The sequence below is a fragment of the Siphateles boraxobius genome, unplaced genomic scaffold (assembly GCF_051911475.1).
Source record: "Siphateles boraxobius isolate OS27281-9 unplaced genomic scaffold, OSU_SipBor_1 41, whole genome shotgun sequence".
In the NCBI taxonomy this organism is placed as follows: domain Eukaryota; kingdom Metazoa; phylum Chordata; class Actinopteri; order Cypriniformes; family Leuciscidae; genus Siphateles; species Siphateles boraxobius.
This window is the reverse complement of record NW_027509042.1, coordinates 37,302,439-37,327,355: the sequence shown is the minus strand read 5'-3', so window position 1 is coordinate 37,327,355 and position 24,917 is coordinate 37,302,439. Positions and strand designations below refer to the sequence as shown.

At 39.8% G+C, this 24,917-nt stretch overlaps 1 protein-coding gene across 2 annotated transcripts; it reads left to right on the top strand.

Moving 5' to 3' along the window:
* The first annotated feature begins 924 nt into the window (after positions 1–924).
* calcrlb (calcitonin receptor-like b) lies at positions 925–15,124 on the top strand. Of its 2 annotated transcripts, XM_077199404.1 has the most exons (13): positions 925–1,050; positions 6,470–6,568; positions 7,023–7,170; positions 8,578–8,691; positions 8,800–8,912; positions 10,105–10,196; positions 10,291–10,417; positions 10,531–10,684; positions 10,792–10,852; positions 11,690–11,756; positions 12,744–12,962; positions 14,114–14,155; positions 14,257–15,124. In XM_077199404.1, the coding sequence occupies exons 2-13, from the start codon at positions 6,518–6,520 to the stop codon at positions 14,473–14,475; spliced, it is 1,407 nt and encodes a 468-aa protein (XP_077055519.1). In that variant the 5' UTR covers positions 925–1,050; positions 6,470–6,517; the 3' UTR covers positions 14,476–15,124. The 2 variants fall into 2 exon arrangements, with proteins under 2 accessions (XP_077055519.1, XP_077055520.1); XM_077199405.1 differs by lacking the exons at positions 925–1,050; positions 6,470–6,568 and adding an exon at positions 6,806–6,868.
* Positions 15,125–24,917: the final 9,793 nt, after the last annotated feature.

Sequence of the window (24,917 nt, the reverse complement as noted above, 5' to 3'; positions counted from 1 at the left end):
TTACTTTCTCCTTGTAAAGAAACCTCATTGCTGAACTGGCTACTCTCTGCTGTCTCAGACGATGACATATTTTCCTGTCGGCCACCATAAATTTTGTTGGTTGCAATTCGTAACCTCACCACTAGATGTCGCTAAAAATCACACACTGCACCTTTAAAAAATATTAGATATTACTGTATAGGCCTACTAAAAGACGAGAGTGTGAACAAGTATTCCTAGGATTAGGTTGTGTATCTGTAAATGCATGTCCTTCTCAGTTAATGCAGCAGGAGACTTTAGCAGATTTTTTTATTAAATTTGATCACATTTTAATAAGGTGCATTGTGAACAAAATAATATTTTAATGGAATACATTATTTCAGTCACTCAGAGCCACTTGTTACACCCTGTGAAAAAATAGATCAGAAAGCACCATTGTATAGTCTGAAACACCAGGAGGCGCTATAATAGTAGTTTATTTCTACAAATCGCATCCTTCAGCTCAATGCATTCAAATCGTGCTACAAACATTAGCACAGGTAGTGCAGGGTTGTAAAATGTAGCTTACGTAGCCCCCCCATTTACATTCGCTTTTGTGTTTCCTTTGATATTATAGATTATATTATAATAGATTCCGTGGCATAAGCTTGGACTTTCGTTTAAATTAAACGTAGTTTAATTAAATCTCAGACACAAGGTAACCATAATCCATTTCACGATCATGTATTCTCACGTATTGTATCCATTAATTCATGTATTTATTATTTTATTTTTATTTAGACTTCTTTTATAGTTTTTGTGAATATATTTGATATTTTCAGCGGCCACACTCTGGTCTAGATCCCATCTACATTGTATCAGCGAAGCTGGCGACGCGACGCGACGCGACAAAACTAGAACGCTCACTTACTCGTTTGCAGTGTAACGGGACACTCAGATGAGCTGTGTGATGTCACAGGAAACCCGTTACACACACTCTGCTGCTATAGGGGCCTCAACTCATCACCGAGAACATCTCACAGTACACACTACACACTGCCACAGCGGACAACGGAGGACCGATCAAACAAGGTAAGAGCGAGAATTTATTAATTAACACATGTCAACATGTAGATTTCGCCTACTCTTACAACGCGTATTCGCTGTTCATGTTTTCTAAATAAACTCATTGCGCACTTGCGCAAACTTTACTACATCCTGATGTGCCATTGCTCAGAACTGAAATAGAAAACTTATTTAAATTTTTTTTTTTTTTTACTAATTAAACTTTGTTTCTTGCTGCTAGCGTAATGAATCACTATAAATTACATGGTTTATTAATTTGATTGTTATTGAGGAAGCTTGCAAGGTTCAGGTATAGGCTACCCTACCAGCTTAGACGAAATCACATTTTTATAGACTGACAGACAGTTTAGTAAATTATCTTAATTTCAATAAAATGTTTAAATTGTACATTCATCAGTGTGCAGAGTGATTACATTTGCAATAACATTTAAACATTATACAACAATAAACCTGCCATTTTCAAAATACTAACAGTAGTGGCAGACTAATTTATCAGTTAATCTGTCAAAATAATCAATAGTCTATTAGCCATTTTAAGGTTATCATCAGCAGTGTTGAGCAATTTTGCCAGATTGGACAATTAACTACCGACAGCTTTGTCCCTGTGTGTGTTTAACTAAATTGGTCAATTATTTGCTGCTATTTAACTATAATTGTCAGAATTACAGTGCTGGTGACACCCTAAATGCCACCATCTGCCACTAAAAAATAAAAAAATAAAACCCTATCAACTGGCCACTAATTAACTTTGATGTCTTTTAATTGAAAATTAAAGTTTGTAGCCGTGTTTTGAATAATGAATATCTCAAACACTTGATCAAAACATAATAAGTATAAATAAATACTGTGAGGAAAAGTTTTAAAGAAGACCAGTTTTAAGAAAAATCATAATAGTGTATTAACATATTTCACTGAACTTGTGTTTTGACTTGTATTTAGATTTGACATACAGTATAATTGTTACACAAATATAAATATTTACTGCTTACACAATTTACATTACATTTTAAGGATTTTATTGTGTGTTATTATTATGTTAACGTGGAATGCGCAAATTAATTTTATGGCAAACCTTTTAAAAAAGGCTTGAGATTCCAGCTATATTGAAATTTCTTTAGAAATCACTTAATGTTTTTAGTCAAATTCTAACCATTTGAATTCAGCCAAAGTTAATATGCACATAATTTCTGCTTAATACCACTTTGTCCTGTCATTTTAAGATAAATCCAATCCGTATAAGTGAAGAGTGGAAAAAATTGTGTGTTATTTTCATGGGTGTATCCTAAACGGACATGAGTTAAACTAACTGTCATTGTGCTTCCTGATTGAAGGTCTGGAGGGTGGCTTTTTGTGACCAGGCCCAGTAGAGAGAAAGTGAGGGAAGGAATCGAGGGTTTGAGAATGAGAGAGAGGGGTCTCTGGGAATGTCACATCTATAAACCACTCCTTTAGCTTTACAGGAAGGGCAAAAAGTTATCATGTTTCGGCCCTCTGTTTATTCACCAAGTTCTGGGGTCATCCAGTCATCCAAAATATCTAGGAAAACACTTTATTTTCACATTCCTTTTGGAATGAAACATGATTTATGCCTATACTGCCAACACCTGAATGGTACAAGATTTATAGCTGTTTTTCCTTTCTTAAAGTTTCATTAAGTAGTTTTATGGTCTGTTTTTGTATTTCTTTCATCATGTCACTGTATTTTTAATGTAGATGAACAGCCGTTTATTGTGAAAGAAAACGTCAAGAGAATGTTCAGCCTATTAAGAAATGTTATTTATCAAGGTGCACTTAATTGATGGTGCTACTATTTCATAGTTCCACAGACAGTCATCAGCCTTTTACATATGTTGATCTTGAGTTAACGTAGAAACCTCACTATAACTTCTACATTTCCTTCTGAGCTTTGGTTCTCAAAGTATTCAGTGTAGAAAGACAATGTCACAGATCTGATATCTTTGTATATGGGCAGCTGACAAATAATATCAAGATTGTAGGTATAAATAAACTGTCCTGTGAGATGACAAATTAATTTTGCGCAGTAAACTCTAAAAAAAAAAGGTTCCAAAAGGGGGTTTTCACAGCAATGCCATTGAAGAACCATTTCAGGTTCCCCAAAGAACCTTTAAAGAACCATGTTTTCTTAGTATAAAGAACATTTTAATAATCTAAAGAACCTTTTTCCTCTAAAAAAAACTATTTGTGCAATGGAAAGGTTCCATGGATGTTAAAGGTTCTTTATGGAACCATTTATGCCAGTGAAGAACAAATATGTAGCTCTCAATAAATGGCTGCCTGTTAATCTGGAATGAAGGACTGTGAGTGGATCTGTCAGGGTCAACGCTGATGACCCAAAAACACTTAAATTTTAAATTCTTTAAATGTTAAATTGTTTAGACAAATATTCTCTGCAAATAGAACTGGCACCAAATTGGCTGAACTAGAAACAATTGGACACACACTGAAGAATATTGACCATGATGTTAGGATTACAAATGACGCAACTGACAATTGACTAACAAAGGACGCAATTGACTACTGTTTTCAAACAGGTTTCCCGAATACTGGGTGACTGGAGAAAGGTCCGGCCCCAAACTCATGCCATTGTTTGTGCCAACATTATGTTGAGCTGGCTGGGATATTCAAATCAAGCAATGTTGAAAGTATCACAATGTTTACACTCTTCAATATCTGACACACCTGGATACCGTAATTAGGGCTGGGACGGTTACCGCAATACCGCGGTCATGTGACTCCAACCGCGGGTCTGAGCTCGTCACCGTCATCACCAAAAAAAACCAAAAAAAAAAACCTTGGCCTGCACATGTGTGCACGTTGTGTCTAATGACATGGATTCATTGATTCTAATGACATGGATTATGTCTAATGATATTGTGGCTTACATGGATTCAAGGTTTTCTAAACAAAACTTATCAAAAGATGGAGCAAATCCGACCTTTCTCGAGTTGAGGAGCGCAATGTTCCATGACGCATAATAACATTCCCTTCGTATTAGAGATGCTCGGATAGGCTATTATTATTTCATCCGCAACGACATCACAAAACTCATCATCTGTCCGCCATCCACCCGCACCAACGTTTTTTGATCAATTTTCGAAACCGCATCCGCGGCGCTGACTGTATTAAGGTCTATGAGCAATGCGAGGCGCTGCTGTCGCGAGGCTAGAAAGCTCTTGGCTGTTCTAGAAAGAACACTGATCCAATGCAGCAAAGATATTTAAAGGCTAAAGTCCCTAGTATATTGGCTATGTTGTATCCCCAGAATATCAGCAGTGAACTCCGTCTCCGATCGGCGCCCAGGGATAAATATGAATAAGTAAATAGCCTATAACGCACATCGGCAAACCTGACCTTACCTGACTAGGCTACCGTAGACTTAAATGTTATCATTTCGTTTTGAATTTTGTTTAAAAGTAGACATTTAGGCCCAGCCTACGCCGAGTTTCGGTTCATTTTATGAGACGAGCTCCAGTTCACGCGCAAGAGATCGCACCTGCGCTTCCACGTCCTCCTGATTATATGTCTGCTATTTGGGGGTGGTGGTTGGGGGCTGGCTATTTAAAGCGGTTTACCGCCATACCGTGGGAAAATCTTGCTTTTCAACCGCGGTTAGAAAAAATCAATACTGCCCCACCCCTAACCGTAATAGAGACATTCGTTAAGCTTGGAACTACAACAGTCTCGACTTGTGTTATTTTCTGAATGAAATAATCTACAGACTCTGACCTACTGATTCAGACGGAAAATCGTAGTCATTTTACTATGAAATTTCTGGAGAAGTAATTTGTTATAGCTCTCATTCTGGACAGAAAACAAGGCATACAGTGTTCCACCAAAAACATTTGGTGACTTCAGACACAGTTCAAAATGTATGACTGGCAGTCTCTGCAGATTACATCTAACCAAGTGCATTTTAAACAAAACAAAAAGATGTTTGCTTTAATTGAAAAAATAATAGATATGTGGTTCAAAATTATTTTTTTAGGTTGTCGAACTTAATATAACTTGTTCACAGTTTATGTGGTAACACTGCTTAGATACCTGTGTCAAATTGAGTTCTGAGAAAAGCTCTTAGTGTAATTTGTCTGCAAGTGCCACTTGCTTTGATTTTTTGTTTTTACTGCAGTGTATACTTCATTTATAATTCAAGTGTGCTTAAACTTCCTCCCAATTAAGAACTTTTTTTCTCTTAATTATGTTTCATCATCTGATCTGCCATGTCAGGAACAAATAAATTTAATTAGTAAAATGAAAATTAAAACACTATTATTTATTTATTACTAGTCAGTCCAGAACAGAACATACATCTCTAATGTGCATCATAAAGGGCAGATGAATTCTTCCTCATTTAATGCCGTTTTGTGTAATTAAGACAGATAAAGCTAGGTGAACTCTATATACAGTATAATACATTTAGTATTATTTATGAATTCATATATTGGTATCATTACAGTAGTGCGACAAAAAGTCTTGCACAGAAATTTCTTCAAAAGTCACTATAATTGCCATTTTGCATCAAGAAATATTTTCTATCCAAATGGAAGTTATAAAAAGAAAAACACACGCACATTAATTCACTGTGTCTGGACTTCTGGGAAGCATGTTCATTTTCAAGACTAAAGGCAAATCCAAATGGATAATTTTCCACATATGAGTCTAGTCATGTGGTTTTGGGTCCTCATCCAAGCAGGAAATGTTTGGAGGCCGAACAAAAGAATCACATGACGTTTCAGCCCCTTGGCCATGGCCATACCGACAGGTATTAATTTAAAAAGGAAATAACAGCAGAATCAAGGCAGATGTTAAAGATGTTTTGGAGTGCTCTGATAGTTCCACATGGAACACCATAAAAAGAATAAACCAGGGTTGTGTATAATCAGACTGTAGTCCAGGATGTGATAAAATATTAGCATGTAAAAATAGTAAATTCTGTTTGCAAGCAACTTTATTGTGGCTATAACAGATCTTTCTAAGCTTTGAAGCTGATTTATGATGTTATCTGTATCGAGCAAGCCAAAACCGCAATGGTGAACCGTGTAATGTATGTTTAATGATGCCGCCTTGGCTTTTGTGGTGATTATCGGCCTCCTGATGGACTGAACTTTTATGTAAAGCAGACTTTGACTCCGCCCCCCTTCTCCAACTTAACAACAGTGCTATTACTGCACTCCTGGGAGCGTTATAGGTCGACAGTTCACCTGGCTCTAATGGCTTGTTTTCGTGGAAATTAGAATTTACTAGATGAAAATAACCAACCGAAATTATTTTGGGAAATCTCTAATGTTATGTTTTTATTTTGGCTCACCTTCTCTTTGTTTGGTTAAAAAATAACCTAAATCTACTAGCAAAGTGTCTGTCCATCACTCTATTCTTTGGATTTATAATAATCTCTGCTTGCTTTCAGCTGAAGCATTCAGATCATTTGGATACACAAAAGCCAAACAGTGGAACCATGTTTGGATGCTGGATTACCTCATTTCTCTTACTGTTGCCAACCTCTGAGGTATGTTTGTCATAAACAATGTTTTATAAACATTATGTACAGGTTTATATACTTTTATAAGGGAACCCTCAAGTTGTTCTAAACTTGTATTCTTTTCTTTCTTGTGCTGAACATAAAAGAAGATATTTTGAAGAATGTGGGTAACCAAGCAGTTTCTGGTCCCCATTGACTTCCATAGTATTTTTTAAAATATACTACGGATGTCCCTGGGGACCAGCAACTGTTTGGTTCCCAACATTCTTCAAATTTTCTTTCCTTGTGTTCAAAAGAAGAAAGAACTTCATGCAGAACAACTTGAGGGTGAGTAAATGATGACAACTTTTCATTTTAATCCCTTTAAGTATAACAAAACAATTGTATTAGAATGCAAGAATTAAGGTTTATGTGTCTGCCATTCTCTATTGTTCATCAGCTAATGCCATTGTTGATCTCTTTTCTTCGTATTTTTCAACAGTTTTTTGTGGTGGTCCTCTCAGAGAACAACACTGGAGGTACAGCACAAAAGAATCCCCATGATTTAGACTTCTCTCGCCACAATATTTTGACCGCCCAGTTTGAATGTTTCCAGAAGATTATGAAAGACACGAATCACAACAGAACAGGTGAGAAGTTCTTATTTTACAAAGATTTTTGACTATGTGCAATGGCTATAAACTATGCTCAGACATATCGTTTGTTGGATTTAGAACAATATTCAGAATCTCAGATCAGCATCTTTCAGTTAAGCCCATTTAACCTTTTAAACAAGACGTTTGATGCGTTCATGCAGTTTTTGTCTACCTGGTTTTTATAATGATTTTTTTTATCAAGACTTTTGCCATTGTACTTTGGGTTTGTTGTTTAGTAAAGGCCTGCTAGTCATGGCAGTTGCGAAATTCCACTGAAAAAGAGAGGTTTATTTCTTTATTTTCAGTCAATCTCTGACTTGGATGCTCTTAAGAACATTAGGGGACCGAAACCGCATGATGTTTGGTCACATCATCCTGAGAATTACGGGAAAGCTCTTATGTGAAAGGATGATTGAATGGAAACATTCTGTGGTTCATTGCTGTGTATGAGACACAAGTTACAGTTGAAGGACGACAGATGAAGCTTGACACAAGGGGAGGAGGATGTTCCATGACAGCTGGTAAAAGCTTTTTGGCAAGAACCCCGAAAACTGATGATCTATTTGGAATGGAAAGACCTTCCTAAAATACATTGGCACATATAGATTTTGTGTGTAAAAAATGTCACCTTCATTTTCGCACCGTTTTTCACAAAATTCAATCAGTCATTTAAATCATACTAAGCCAAAACTAATTATTAAATTATTATCTGTAAAATAGTTTTACTTTGTGATAAGTTTACAGTGTAAACTTTTCTCCACACAATTTTTTTTAACCTAATATTATAATAGAAACATTTTAATAATTTTTTTATAGTGCATTTAGCTTAGTTCCATGTGAAAAAAACTCACTAGAAACATACATGTAAATGCAGATTTATTGTTTTTTTTTTATTGTCTGTAGTCTTTTTTTTTTTTTACTGCAGTCTTGTCTGAGAAGACAAAAAACAAGACACCAAATACTAATACCGCGTGCCAAGATATTTTATGTGGTCTTAAAGTCGGCATGAAACGGAAGTTGCGATAGTTTTTTCTTCCCTATTGTGACATATATCCGAAAGAAACGGCCTCTCAAACAATGTAGGGCGGGACTGATTTTGTCCACTGGGAAATTATTGGATGGTTATGGTTTGCTATTGCGGTGATGTCATGTGAGTGACAGGTTGTCCCGCCTTCAAAACAGTAAACACATTATCGGAGAAGATGCAAGAATGTCGCTGCAAGAGGGAGGGGGAGCTTTTTTGATTAACGAATACAAGGGCAAAAAAATTATGTTGACAGAAATAATTTATACTGCAGTAAAAATAAGATTTGTCAATTTTGATTTCATGGTGACTTTAAGAGGTCTTAAAACCAATACCACATGATTTGGATTCCAACTATGAATTTATTAATATTGCAGATGATTCTATGTGTAAACGGACTTGGGACGGATGGCTGTGCTGGGAGGATTTGGACGCAGGAGTCACTTCAGCCCAGCATTGTCCAGGCTACTATACTGACTTTGACACCTCAGGTGAGTCCCACGAAAGACTTTTATCTTGCCATTGAATAAAGGTTACGTCTTATACATAAACGTGTTATTCAAACCCTGGCTAACTGATTACGAATTGTTCTTTAACAGAAATGGCGACGAAGATTTGTACTGATTCAGGCCATTGGTTCATTCACCCAGAGAGTAACAGAACATGGACAAATTACACGGACTGTAAGCACAAGTCTAATGATCATAAAAGGGTGAGCTCTAATTTAGCTTTACACCGTGTCCTGGAGACCCCAGTTCTATCTACATAATTCACACACTTCTGCTTTACATACACTACCGGTCAAAAGTTTGGAATAAATCTGATATTTTTTATAGTCTCTTATCCTCACCAAAGCTATTTATTCAAAAAAGAACAGCAAAAACAGCAATATTGTGAAATATTATTAAAACATTTGTTATTTTAATATATAGAATAAAATGTAATTTATTCCTGTGATGGCAAAGCTGAATTTTCAGCAGCCAAACAAATCTGTAAAGGTTAAGCAACGTATTTACATACATCATTGCATTATTTTACATTTTGCATGGTAATATGTGTGCAGGGAAGAGTGGTTGACGAGAAGTCTGCTCTACCTGTTATAATTTTGTTCTTTCTTTTATTTGTAATGCTTTAAAAGAGTCACTCCCTCCTGTATGAGAGGAGTTTGTTGCCTGTGTATCTGTCATTAAAAGTGTGGAATGCATTCTTTTCGTTGTCAAACTTTCGGATTCCATGGATATCCGTGTAAAGTGTTACAAGTCTTCAGATTTTTAGTGTTTTTGATAGAAGTCTCTTATGCTCACCAAGGCTGCATTTATTTGATGGGGAAAAAACAGTTATACTGTGAAATATTATTACAATTGTAAATAACTGTCATATTTAAAAATGTATTCCTGTGATGTCAAAGCTGAATTTTCAATTCCAATCTTCAGTGTCACATGATCCTTCAGAAATCATTCTAATGCTGATTTGGTGGTAAATTGTTTAACATTTTATTGGTGCTCAATTATTAATAATGGTTATTATTATAAGTTTTTGCTGGTTAATTTTTTTGTGTAAACGCATATGTTATCTGGAATGAAAAAAAAAATCATCTCACCAAGAGAATGATTTCTAAAGGATCGTGTGACACTGAAGATGAGCGATGATGCTGAAAGTTCAGCACAGGAATAAATTACATTGCAAAATATAATAGAAAATAATTATTTTAAATTGTAGTAATATTTCAAAACTTTATTATTGTTCCTCTGTTTTTACTGTATTTTTGATCAAATAAATCCAGCCTTGGTGAGCTTAAGAGGCTTCTTTCAAAAACATCAACTTTTGACTGGTAGTCTAATTTTTTTCTCTTGCTCATATTGAATGGTACATTTTGAATATATAACTTTTCCTTTTTTTTTTAGACAGCATTTAATCTCTACTATTTGGTTTTGATTGGTCATGGATTGTCGCTGATATCTTTGTTTACTTCCCTGGGGATATTTTTCTATTTTAAGTAAGTCACATGAAAAAATCCTATTGCCGTATCATAAAAACTTACCTCCCTTTTCACCCAGTCTAATATAGTTTGCTGTTTTTTTCCCACTCAGGAGCTTAAGTTGCCAAAGGATAACTCTACACAAGAATCTCTTCTTCTCCTTTGTGCTGAACTCGGTTATAACCATCATCTTTTTCACTTGTGTTGTAAACAACCAAGAATTAACCCAAGCCAATCCAGTAAGTTTACAAATAGAATAGTGGGCTTTCATGTCATGCACAATATGACCAGGAATGTGTAACAAGAAAGTGAACAGGGTTTTATTAACACATATTTATGTGTTTTCTCCCAGGTGAGCTGTAAAGTGTCCGTGTTTATCCATCATTATCTCCTGGGCTGTAACTACTTCTGGATGTTGTGTGAAGGGATCTACCTGCACACCCTCATTGTGGTGGCAGTGTTTGCTGAGAAACAGCAACTCATGTGGTATTACCTTCTAGGATGGGGTATGTTTCTTTAATCAACTTAGCAAAATGAACTGGATTTCTGTTTGATCAATGTCGCTGTTTCATTAACATTTTTAATAATTGTATTCTTTTCAAATGTTTTCCAGGCTTCCCGTTAATACCTGCACTTATACATGCAGTATCCCGAAGTTATTACTACAATGACAGGTGAGTTCAATCCAAAAGACAGAGATGGTCCTCACTGCAGAACACGAAATCCAGGGGGAGGAGTTGGATCCAGATCCAACTCCTCCCACCTTACATATACCTAAACCTACCCCTAATCCTACCCAATTCCACCCCTTAGATCTGGATCTAAATCCGCCCCCTGGATCTCATGTACTGCAATGAGGTGCTACTGAATAGACACAATTCTGATCTTGCTTAATGATTCTGGTTCCATAGTGATTCCATTCAACGGCTAGTTCACCCAAAAAGGAACATTCTGTCAGCATTTACTCATTTTTGGGTGAACAATCCCTTTAACATTTCTTTTGAGTAAGCATCCCTCCTCCTTTATAAGTGGTTGTAGTTATATACTGAGCAACAGTACTATTTTTTAACCATATGGAATGTACATGTTATTTAAAGTTACATATACAGTATAAGTATATCTGTATATATATATATATATATATATATATATATATATATATATACTACCGCTCAAAAGTTTGGAATAATTTAGATTTTTGGGTGTTTTTTTAAATAAGTCTCTTGTGCTCACCAAGGCTGCTTTAATTTAATGGAGAAAAAAATTGCAATGCTGTGAAATAATGGTACAATATAAAATAACTGTCATATTTAAAAATGGAATTTATTCCTGTCATGGCAAAGCTGAATTTTCTAGCCTTCCCATCTTCTGTCAGGAATACACTGATCAGGCAGAGGCTCTCTGTAGAACATCTTGTGAAATCATAGCAATGATGTCACTGAACATTTAATGAAGTATTCATGCTTTCATTGGTTCTGCTTTCTGAACTTTTCTCACACTTTTGTCCACAGCTGTTGGATTAGCTCGAACACTTCTCTGCTCTACATTATTCATGGGCCCATCTGTGCAGCCCTGTTGGTAAGTCTGTTTTCTTTTTATTCTTGCGTTCTTTCTCTATTTTCTCACACTTTATCCCTCTTGTTTATCTTCTACTCACCCTTGGCAATGTGTGTGTATCTGCATGATCTTGTTTCAAAAAAATCAACTTAAGCTCTGGCATTCGACCATTTTTACTTCAAAGTGCCGTGTTCTCTTTGTTGTTTGTGTTGGGCTCATATGTGATATATTATTATGCTGCAGCCCATAAAAAGCTTGGACTGACTTCCGCAATGCTGGAGCTGCCAGTTTAAAGCTGATTTTGTGTCATTATAAACCATTATTGCTGTTTACAGGGCCATTTAGACATTCAGAATGGTGCTTCATGATGAATATAGACTGGGTCAGTGACCCATTTTCAAACCATTTGTTCCACCACCAATCTTAAATTTAAATGGTTATAGACCTTATAAACCGCTCGTTTTTAAATTTCTGGGTCTACTTGACAATTGTTATGACATCCGCTTCAAACATTACACCACTCATGATAACTTTAGTTAACTCTACAATAAGTAAATCCACTTCACTAGCTAATTACTCTTCAACAGCAATGCTATAGAAATATACAGAGTACAATATAATTCAATATTTATACCAAACGGAAGTTCAAACACAAAATTCTAAAGATGAATGCGCCTTTTTCTCTGGCACATAAGGTGTTTGTATCTTTGGCTCTTTATATGACAATTTGCAGGTATTATGAAAGACTATAATATAATCCAAGCTTTTAAATTCTGCTTTGAATCCATGATAGAATGTACAGTGTGGACAAAATACTTTTTTTTTTTTAAACCTGGAAATTAATGAAAGTTTCGCATTTTGAAAAATATAAAATGGAGAAAATGTAACATATAATTAAGAAGAAATAACTTTATGTGTACTTTGTCTTAAGAGAGTTTTGGTTTTGAGGTACTGCAATTATGTTTCTCTCTCTTCATAGTTGCTCTTTTCTCTGCTTGTTGTCCTTAGGTTAACCTCTTCTTCCTTTTAAACATTGTGAGAGTGTTGATCACAAAGCTGAAGGTGACCCACCAGGCTGAATCCAGTCTTTACATGAGGGCCGTCAGGGCCACTTTAATCCTTGTACCTCTGCTGGGCATTCAGTATTTACTGCTGCCCTACAAACCCAACGGACGGCTCGCCTCCGAGATATTTATGCACACAATGAACATACTTATGCATTACCAGGTAGGTGTTGTCGACAACAGGCAACGAATCAAATATCAATTTATTATTTAAAAAATGAAAATGTAAATAAATGAGACATATTAAAAACAAAGACATTTAAAATTGTTTATTTAATTATTTTTTAAAGGGGTCATCGGATACCCATTTTCCACAAGTTGGTATGATTCTTTAGGGTCTTCATGTAAAGTTTGTAATATACTTTGGTTAATATTCTTTTGGTTGTGTAAAACAACACCCTTTTTCCCTCCTCAAAAACAGCTCTGTTCACAGCGGTCCCTTTTCGGGGCATGTCTCTTTAAATGATAATGAGCAACTGCTCACTCCACCCCTCTCTTCCATGGGGGTTGTGGAATGGCTGAGGGCAGAAATATGCTTATATGGGACAGTCTGTCAGTGGTCCTGAGCGGAACATGAGCATTATGACATCATAGTGCTCAGAAAATCCAAACGGCCTGATTATTGAATGTGTTTAAACTTTTTGAGGATTAAAAAAAGGAGTGAATGGATTTTTTTCATTGTATGGTGGTTATGTCCACACACTGCAAAGACACATTTATATGCAAACACCATATAAAAGTTAATTTTGCATCCGATGACCCCTTTAAAATGTAGTTAAATGGTACAGAAAAATTATTAATCACTTTTCAAACTGACAAATAAATAGACATTTAAAACTTTGTGTTTAAAATGTTAGTTACATGTAACAAAAGAATATACATTAACACATTATGGTTACAGTTTATTGTAAGGTGCCCTTGTTACCTTGTAATTATACAAATAAGTTCTGAAAAATGTAAGGTTATGATTAGGGTTAGGGATAAAGAAATGCAGATTGTAAACACTTTATAAAATGTACATTTTATAATTTATATGTATAAAACATTTTTAATGTATAAAAAAGTTATTTAAATGTTACATTTCAAATTATTTATCAGTTTATAACGAATTGGTGCCTTTAACTATATTTTTATACATTAATTAATCTATCTAAATGTATTTGTTTCTATGTACAAAGCGATACCTTTACCTTTTTATTTATTAATACATGATTATTCTGTACATTTTATATTCAAGTGGAACACATACACATTGGTTTACGCTAGAAATAATCTGTAACTGAGGACTATAAAACATTTTTTTTTTCCCCACAGGGCCTTTTGGTTGCCACTATATTTTGCTTTTTCAATAGCGAGGTAAGATGTTTCCCCCCCCCCCCCCTACAATTTCAATGCAATGTTTTCCTCAAAACATAAAGATATTTGGCATTATACTTAATATATTTTTGTTTGTTTAGGTACAAGGTGTTTTGCGAAGGCACTGGAACCAGTACCGCATCCAGTTTGGCAGCACATTTACGAACACAGATGCCCTGCGTTCCGCATCCTACACGGCCTCCTCCATGACAGAAGTCCATAGATGTTACAGCATCGACAGCCACATGGAGACTCTAAACGGCAAGAGTTTTCACAATCTGGAGACCACCATTCTCCGATCAGACAACCTGTACATGTGAGAGACTTCTGGGAGAACAGCCTCATGGAGAACACCACTGACTGAGATGTGTGCCTACTGGAGAAATATCTGGACACTTTGGACTGTAGACCCCAAGAAGCCTTTCCTTTTTCCCTACAGGCTTCATTGATCTCCAGTTTATGGATGGGAACTGGAGAAAATACTGTATTTTATTTGGAATATTAAAGTCACATGAACATTTTCCATGGTGATCCAGTGAAACACTATGGAGAACCTAACACATGGTCAGTCTTTCTGATTTATTTGATTGAAATGGAGGTGAAGTTGGATATTCTATGGTTGAAACTATGAACTGAAGAACATACATTAATGAAGCTTTATTCTATATGGCACTGTGTTGATTAATTGAAGGTTGAGCCACCCTGATTCATTGGATAATGGTTGTCACATTTATGGATCTATGGATTATTCTGGCTCATAGAACCTCTTATAAAAGAACGGAATAAACAGTGGAAGACACAAAATCACTAGGATGTGATTCCAGAAGATACTGATGACCTCGTCCTGCTCTTTTTGTTCCTCCTGAACTTCATCTTGTTATAAATTATGAGATAAATTTTATGTGAAATTTTAATCCACATACAGGGCAACATTGACAATATATACTATATGCAAAATGTTTTGTTGTCTCTTAGTTCAACAACACTGAACAACAAGTACTGAATTTGAATATGTATATATATATATAATATTTTATTAAAGAAACCAAAACAAAATAGAGTTACTGTCATTAAAATCTAGAGTCAGTGTAAACATACATTTCCCTGCTAAAAGACTTGCAGATTTTGGATAGATTAGGATAAACCAGTCTGGACTAGCATGTCAAATCCTGCTGGTCTGACACGTCCTTTCAGCAGGGTTATCTTATTCACTTTTGAATAAACCTCTTTCTTAAACTAGTTCATTTGAATCTTGGTGTAGGTGAGTCTTGTTCTTCAAGGCCAAGTTACATTAGCACATGTGGGTTTACAGTTTTTAGATCTACAAACTGCAGATCTGCAGATCTACAAACAGAAGAGGTCTCTATGTGTCTCTATGTCTGGAACATACAGATGCGTGTGGCGCTTTTTCAACTGTTGTTTCTTAAAATATGATATGTGCACATGCTGGATAAATAAACATTCCTATTTTGAGGTGTAAATGCATTTCTACATCTGTGTCTTATGCATGTTTGCATGGTTATACTTTGTGTATAGAAATGTAGGAAAAACATTACAATAAGGTTCCATTCATTATCATTTGTTATTGCATTAGTTAACATGAACTAGGAATGAGCAAAATTTTTTTTACATCATTTATACAATTCATTGTTTGTTCATGTAAGTTCACAGTGCATAACTATGGTTTACCGATCAATTTTAATAAATGTTGAAAATAACATTAACTAAAATTAGAATTGCAATGTTAATAGAATGTTTGTACAAAGTTATCTGGTCTATAATAATGTTTTCAAAATGTTAGCACAAAAACATTATTTATACATTGGTCATGGAGCATCCCTATGTTTTTTTTTTAAAACTGTCTGTTTTAAATGATCAGAGAACATTCCGAAATACAATTTTCATAACTTAATGAGAATATATTTTTGTTAGCTGGGGAAGTACTGTTCATTGTTTGTTCATACTAGTTAACTAATGTTAACAAATGAAATCTTATTGTAACGTGTTACCAAAATATTTAAAGCTTCAGTTGGGCTTTCTTTTCAGACATTAAAAAGGTTCAGTTCAAGACTGTTTGTTTGAATCTGATGTTTTACAGTAGAACTGTCAAAAAAACTGATATTATATTATTGATTAGTCATAATGACAACTGAAACATTTCAGAGGTATACATCTGTAAAAACGTACTACTTTGATCACTGTTTTGAAAAGAATGTTGAAAACATTGTGTCACTGTAGGTGTACTCTGATGAAAGTATAAGTGGTTAAAGAGCAAATTCAGGAATGATTTAAAAGATGTTTTAGGTATCCTGCTATATAGACCAGCATGAATGTCCACTTGTTTTTGTAGTCAGTTACTATAACTGGATAGATTTAGATTATGTCAGTCAGCTCTGTTCCTGTTTATTCTCCGATTTCCTATATAAATAATCATATTAGTTTGCATAAGAGAATTATGAACAGCTGCTTTTTAGTCATAATAAAAACATATGCCTCTACAAATGTGACAGATATTATTGAAGTAAATATTTTATATTATAGCAGTTAGCGCATTTCCCACTGGAATACTGTTTTTAAATGTGTTCTGTTAAAGGCAGCAGATTACTAAAGATACTGTTGGAGGTCACTTCACAAATGGATATGTGACTGCTCCAACAGGATGTGTAACTTCCTCACTTATACACACATACAAGCATGCACACACTCTGTGGAAAAAAAAGTTGCTGAAGTAAACAGTGTGCAGCTGACATGTGTCTCTGCCTCAGGGAACAGCACAGGAAGAAGCCTCGGATTTGGTGCTGCCACACACTGTGGGGTCTTTCTCTTGCTCACTTTCTCTGTAAATGTGTGTGTTATTCTGTAAAATCTGCAGTTATCAAAGTTTGCAGAGATTGATGTTCTGTGATTGTTTGCATTGGTTCAATGGTGTAGGGGCTCAGTAGGAAGGGCCCTCCCTTGTCATCAACTCTACTCTCAGCAGAGGAATTCCACGAATAAGGACCCGAAGCAAGTGCAGGCAATGGGCCTCAAACCATTTCCAACCCAAGAGAATAGTTATAAATATGTTTTCACTTGTGAATGAATCATTTTAAATTAATAATTGAGGGCAAAGTTAAAATATTAGCTTCAAAATTAAAATGAAAACCCTGGTTAATAATGTGGAGCACAAATGTGCACCTGTACGCACATGACCCTAGTAGACAAATAATTGATCCTTCTGTCTAAAAGAAGCAGTAGATTCTACGTAGAACTTTATAGCACTTTAAAGAAAGAATCTCGATATTAGATATAACCGTCGATATTAGAGTGGGAAGAGGGCAGTTGAAAGACAGCCAGATTAATGGACTCACAAATTGTGGTAATAAGACCTTGGGAAGAAAGGCCGAATTATGTCAAAGAACGACCCCTGTATACACTGGTAACCAGCGCAAGCATGACTCACTAATGGCGCTTTTCCATTACCAGTATCGGCTCGGCTCGCTTTTCGCTCCGTTCCCTTTCGAGGGAACTCAACTCTGCGTCGAGAATCGACTCTTTGGGGACGCTCCCTTCTATTCCAATCCTGATTGGTGTTGCGTCATGACGTAACATGTGACGGCATAACCGGGTGCATAAAAGCGACGCCGGCACACACACACACTAGCTTTTCGCTCTTCAGCAAGCGCTCTATGTTACGACTGTCTGTCTTATTTGGTGTTGTTTGTCTATCCCTCAATATATATATATATATATTATGGCCAGCCAGCAGTTCAGCATGTGTGTGCACCCCTGTCCTCGATTTATTATGGATGGGGACACGCATGTTTTGTGTGTGAACTGTTTGGGAGCGCAGCACGCCCAGGCAGCTCTCGAGGGAGCCTGCGTACACTGTGAAGCACTACCCATGAATGTGCTGCGCTCCCGGCTGGCGTGCTTTGATGAGCTCGGTCAGGCTCGCGTTCCCCGGGGTTCTGGTCCCGCGTCTGTTGAGGCGGCGCGGCGACTCAGATCGTGGGGTTCGCAGCGGGATCTCGCAGATGAGAATGAGACTGCTGCGGCACTTTCTCATTCTTCATCTGAAGATCCCGAAGCCCCTGTTAGTGGTGCAGAAGCCCACGCTGCGGCTTCTTCTGCCCACGACCAGGTCCCGGTGCTTGAGCTCTCTGCTTCCGAGGAGGCAGAGGTGATCAGCATCGAGGATGACCGTGAGTCGAGCGCGCCAGTTCACGGCCAGGCTTATTAGGAGCTGGTGGAGGTTGTGACTCGTGCCGTGGCCAGACTTAACATCAGCTGGCCACAAGATGAGCAGGGAACGCAAGTCGTAAGCAAGTTAGACGAGCGTTTCCTGCGGCACAGGTCACAGCCTTAGCGCCGGGGTTTGCCGTTTTTCCCCCGATCTCCACAAAGAGATCTCGAGATCGTGGGATAAACCGCATTCGTCCCGTGTCTCCCATCCATCTGTTGTCGATTATAGCAATGTTGTGGGGGCACGGGATATGGGTTATGGGAAGATGCCTAAAGTCGAAGAAGCTCTAGCCAGTTATCTATCTCCTGAGTCGGCATCTTCCCTTAAAACCCCGGCGCTGCCTAGTAAGCCCTGCAGAGATACATCTGCTTTAATAGGCAGGGCTTACATGGCGGCAGGTCGGGCTGGTTCATGTCTGCACTCTATGGCTATCTTGCAGGCATACCAGGCCGACCTCCTGAAAGATTTGTACGAGGGGGAGGGGCCAACTCCTGAAGATATTGCGGAGTTGCGCAAAGCCACAGATTTGTCTCTCCGGGCCACTAAAGAGACGACCCGCGCTATTGGCCGCTCTATGGCAGCTATGGTGGCCACGGAGAGGCATCTGTGGCTCAATTTATCAGGTTTAAAGGAAAAAGATAAATCTGTTTTGCTGGATGCGCCGCTTTCGCCTTCTCCTGTTCGGCGACGCCGTTACATCGGTCGTCGACAGGTTTCAGGAGGCGAAGAAGCAATCTGCGGCGTTCCAGCAGTTCCTCCCCCGAAAATTGAAGTCCAAATCGAGTAGGGTGGGGCAAGAACATCAGCCCCAGCCATCAACTAGCTCCTCACACCGGGCAGAGCAAAGGGAGAGCGTTTCCTCTAGAGCCCCTCCTCCGGGAGCTTGGCAACGGAGGAAACGCTCCCAGCAGAAGCCCCCCAGCCAGAAGGGCGATTTAAGGGATGTCCGAGCCCTCAAGGAAACGATGTGAGTTGCCCGCCGTCGGTGACGCTTCGGGCCGCATCATATTCCAGCGAACGCACTGTGAGTCGTTTTTCTCGAAAAATAAAAAACGAGCATCAGTTATGGTCACGAAAACCGTATCGACTACAGCCTGCCGGTCTTCCGCTTCAGGGGGGCGAGAAGGGTGCTCGAAAAACACCAGAGGCCAGTCTCGAGAGGCTGGTTCCCTTAGTAGATTTTGTAGAGGCATGGTATCATCTTCCCAACATATCTGCATGGGTCCTGCATATAATAAACTCAGGGTACAGACTGCAGTTCGGGCACCGCCCCCCCAAATTTTCTGGGGGGGTGCAGACTACAGTGGTTCCAGAGCAGGCTCAGGTGATGGAACAAGAAGTGCAATCTCTGCTGCTAAAGGAGGCCATAGAACGTGTTCCTCATTCAGACAGGGAGTCCGGATTTTACAGCCGGTACTTTATAGTTCCAAAGAAGGATGGGGGGTTGAGGCCAATTCTAGATCTCAGGGTTTTGAACCTGTCTCTGAGGAAGCTCAGGTTCAAAATGCTCACTATTCCTGTCATCGTGAGTCAAATCAGATCCGAGGACTGGTTTGTCACGATAGATCTAAAAGACGCCTATTTTCACGTATCCATCCTTCCATGTCACAGGAGGTTCCTGAGGTTCGCTTTCGGGGGCGAAGCTTACCAATATCGGGTATTCCGTTCGGCCTAGCACTCTCTCCCCGCACATTCACAAAATGTATGGATGCAGCACTTGCTCCACTAAGACTTCAGGGCATCCGCATACTGAATTATATCGACGACTGGCTCATTCTGGCCCAGTCTCGAGAAATGGCAGTTCGGCATCGAGATGTCGTCCTTGGCCACATTCAAAAATTGGAGTTGAGACTCAACACAAAGAAGAGTGTGTTAGAACCGTCCCAGTCCACAACGTTTCTAGGCGTTGTGTGGAACTCGACTACGATGCAGGTACGCATGTCTCCGGCGCGTATCGAGTCCTTTCTGGCGATGGTGTCCAAGTTAAAGCTAGGCCAGGCCACTACTGTAAAGCAATTCCAAAGACTACTGGGCCTCATGGCAGCGGCATCCAACATTATACCTTTGGGCCTTCTACACATGAGGCCCCTTCAGTGGTGGCTGAAAGCCAAGGGGTTTTCCCCCAAGGTGAATCCATTTCGTATGATCAGAGTAACGCGCAGATGCCTTCGTTCTCTAATAATATGGAAGAAACCTTGGTTCCTGTCCCAAGGGCCAGTGTTAGGAGCGTCATGTCGCCGGAAAACCGTTTCGACAAACGCCTCCCTCACTGGCTGGGGCGCGGTCATGGACGGCCGCTTTGCCAGGGGTCTGTGGCAGGACCATCATCATTTTTGCCACATAAATTGTCTAGAGATGCCTCTCACATCCAGCCCCACTGGGGTTGGATGACATGCTACAGGCCTGGCCGAGGCTTCGCCTGTACGCATTTCCCCCGATTGCTCTGCTTCCGGCAGTCCTGGAGAGGGTCCGTCAGGAGGGCATCAGTCTACTTCTGGTTGCCCCAATGTGGCCGACCCGAGTATGGTTTTCAGACATAATTTCGCTCCTGATAGCTCAGCCATGGCAGATTCCTCTGAGGAGGGATGTATTGTCTCAGGTGGAGGGCACAATCTTCCACCCTCACCCAGAGCTGTGGGAACTGTGGGCCTGGCCTCTGAGGGGGTTCAGTACCTAAACTCTGGTCTATCAGCCGGGGTGGTTGAAACCATACTTAGCTCTAGGGCTCCGTCTACTAGGAGATTATATGGCCTCAAGTGGAATGTTGTCGTCGCTTGGTGTAGAGAACATAATTTAGACCCAGTTAACTGCCCGGTGGCTTCAGTTCTGGAGTTTCTTCAAGATCATTTCCCTTCCACGCTTAAGGTGTACGTGACTGCCATTGCGGCTTTCCACGCGCCATTAAGTGATGGGCCTCTGGGGAGGCACCAGCTGGTCATTCGTTTCCTCCGTGGTAATTGGAGGATGAGACCGACAACCAGGTCCAGGGTTCCTGCCTGGGACCTGGCAGTGGTTCTGGAAGGGTTATCCCTGGCCCCCTTCGAACCTCTTCAGTTGGCTTCGCCTAAAGATCTTACCTACAAATTGGTCTTTCTCTTAGCCATCACCTCTCTTAAGAGTGTGGGAGATCTCCAAGCCCTGGCAGTGACACCAGCTTGCTTGGAGTTTGCCCATGGCAAGGTTAAGGCCTTTTTGCACCCGAGACCAGGCTATGTGCCTAAAGTGCCTGCTAATACGGCTAGGTCAACGACCCTTGAGGCTTTCCATCCTCCACCTCATGTGTCGGCAGAAGAAGAGAAGCTTCATTTGCTCTGCCCCGTCAGAGCTTTGAGTATTTATCTTGAGAGGTCCTCTTCTTGAAGGAGGTCGGACCAACTGTTAGTGTGTTTCGGGTCACCTAGGAGAGGGCTCCCGGCATCCAAGCAAACCATTAGTAATTGGATTGTGCAGGCTATTGCCTTGGCTTATGAGGTGCGCAATTTGCCTTCACCTCTGGCCATAAGGGCTCATTCTACTAGAGGCATGGCGTCCTCTAGGGCCCTCCTCTCGGGAGTTCCCCTACAGGAGATCTGTGAGGCAGCCGGTTGGGCTACCCCACACACTTTTATTAGGTTCTATAGTCTGCACCTCCCCAGTACACCTGGCGCATGTGTGCTCTCATCCTGCTGAGTGCCTGAATCAGTTTCACTCCTGGGCAGGCCTGTTTTGGTGCGTGGCCTAGTGGGCATTCGTTCCCCAAAGAGTCGATTCTCGACGCAGTGTTGAGTTCCCTCGAAAGGGAACGTCTCGGGTTATGACTATAACCCTTGTTCCCTGAGAAGGGAACGAGACACTGCGTCGTCCTGCCACGCCCCTCTGGGCCTGAGAGCGTCTTGCTTCATCGCTAGGCTAGTGTGTGTGTGCCGGCGTCGCTTTTATGCATCCGGTTATGCCGTCACATGTTACGTCATGACGCAACACCAATCAGGATTGGAATAGTTTCATTCATACTTCAGAGACGCATGCTAAGGGAGCATCCCCAAAGAGTCGATTCTCGACGCAGTGTCTCGTTCCCTTCTCAGGGAACAAGGGTTATAGTCATAACCCGAGACGTTTTCCAGATAGTACCTCCACAATAGTACCTGGTCGTCATAGCGACGCCAGATTTAACTACGCGACACACACCCGCTACCCACACACACGCACACACACAGGACAATGGAGGAAATCAAGTGTATGCTGTTTGATCCTCGGGATGTGGCTATTTCTCACAGCAAGAAGACAAACGTTGTTTCAGGATAGGCTGAGGGCAGCAAAACGAAACACTGCTGAAAAAAATAGCTCCGTCTGGCGCGTGCAATGATGACGCAGTGAATAGTGACGATTCTCTCTGACCAATCAGCAGTCTGCAGTGTTTTCACGTCACATTTTAGTATCGCCTCAGCTCGCCTCAGCCCGCTTAGAACCTCACCGGAGGTGATACGAAAAAAGTACCCGAAAGCAGGTCCAGGTACAACTTTTACACAGTGGAAACCCAAACAAAGGCGAGGCGAGTCGAGCTGGTACAGTGTAGTGGAAAAGCGCCATAACTGACAGGGCATGAAGCTTACTGACATGTTTAGCGGAAGCAACAGCCAGAAACGGCACTTTCAAGGACAATCACATGCAGGGACACCCAATGGTTCAAATGGTAGTGCACAAAAGAATTAGAGTACAAGTCCCACACAGGAGTATAACGAACAGGCTTTCAATGCCTTGCTCCCTTCATAAAACTACCAACAAGGTTATGAGATCGCAAAGAAGAACCATCAACTGGAGCATGATGAGCAGATATAGTGGCAACATACACTTTTAAGGTAGAAGGCACTTTGTAGATGTTGTAGGATACTCAGTACTTTCGGTACAGTACAGTGGACTGAATCAATTCCTCGATCCTCACACTAAGAAGAAAAAATCCTCTAGCAAGCAGCATAAAGCTGGTGTGTTAAAGCAGCATTACCAATGGTGTTGAAGACTGCTGGTATTTTGTGGTAAAAAAAATATTTTTTTTGCAAGAACCCTTGCAAAATTATTTTCAATAGATTAAGAAAGCTACCACTACTGGTCACATCTATGGTTAGATCCAGTGAAGTCGTGTCCCACCACTTTTTCTCAGGATCGATATTGTCCCCCACCCCTTTTTGAAACATTGAGGCACGGATATACCTAATACAAATAAATAAAACACCTCCAGTTAACTAGCAGAGCATTCATTTAGTTCGCTATTAGATGAGAGATCTAGCGCTAAAATGTGTGGTTTTTTAACTCAAGCTGAGCGCTCGTTGCCGCTGCGATCATTTGCATGGATTCGGTGAAATCACAAAATAAAATGCACACAAACGTGTCCCTGCTTGATATAGACTGTAACCACTGATGAACATATTCAGTTTTGATGAGAGAAAAAAAAAACTATACGAGTGCGAATTAGAACCAGTAACCTCTGAAACGCTTGGCAAAAGATCTCCCACTAGACTATTTAAGAACTCAAACAAAACATGCAGATCGATGCATTTATTTACGGGTTGAGAGAGCCTGCACAGTTAAGAGGGCAGCGGCCGCACAACTAAGAACTTGCAATGTATAACTATTATCAGACCGGCCCTCGCGGCCTCAAAACACTACCGGCCCACCGGGAAAAGTCCCGACTCTCCTGATTGCCACTCCGCCGCTGAGTGAACCCAATGGCGTGACCCAAAGCTTTAGACGAGCTGGATCTAGATGCAAAATCTGCCCGTTTAGCTGAGAGAGGAGATCCTTCAAATGGGAGGCTGCCATGATTGGCCCTGCAAAAGATTCAGAAGAAGGGGAAACCATGGCCTGGCTGGCCATCGAGGTGCTACTAAATGTACCTTGTATTTGAAAAGGAACATTTGGTGTAATGTCTCCCATAGCAGTGAAAAAGGAGGAATGCATATGAAACCCACAGTGGAATGGAGCCCTTTATGATTGCATAAAGCCATAAACTTGTGGGTGCTAGAATTCAGAGTATTTTAACAGAAAAAGGGGTACTGGAAATGAAGTTTGATTGTGTATAGTTAAGTTAAAGAAGTTGAACATTTAACTAAGTTCATTTAAAATAAACTCCTGTAGGGAGTTATGCTGACGCTTCCCCTTTAAGAAAGTCACATGGAGCACGTGCAGCAGCCGCGTGCAGCATTTTACAGCTACAGAGGAAGAGAGAGAGATCGAGAGCAGATTCGTTTTGAGTTTAACTTGCGTAAAGTTGATTTTATGACTCGCAATCAGGCTCGAACAGTTGCTAAGGGCTTGTGGGATCACTTCTTCGTCCACTACGGCATCCCTGAGAAGCTTCATAGTGATCAAGGACCTGACTTTCAATCCCAGATCATAAGAGAGTTGTGCGAGCTCATTGGTACCAAGAAAGTGAGAACACCACCATATCATCCAAGAGGGAACCCCGTTGAGCGTTTCAATAGGGCCCTGCTTAACATGCTTGGAACCCTCGAGGATTAGAAGAAGAGTCAATGGCGAGATTATGTCAAACCGATAGTACATGCC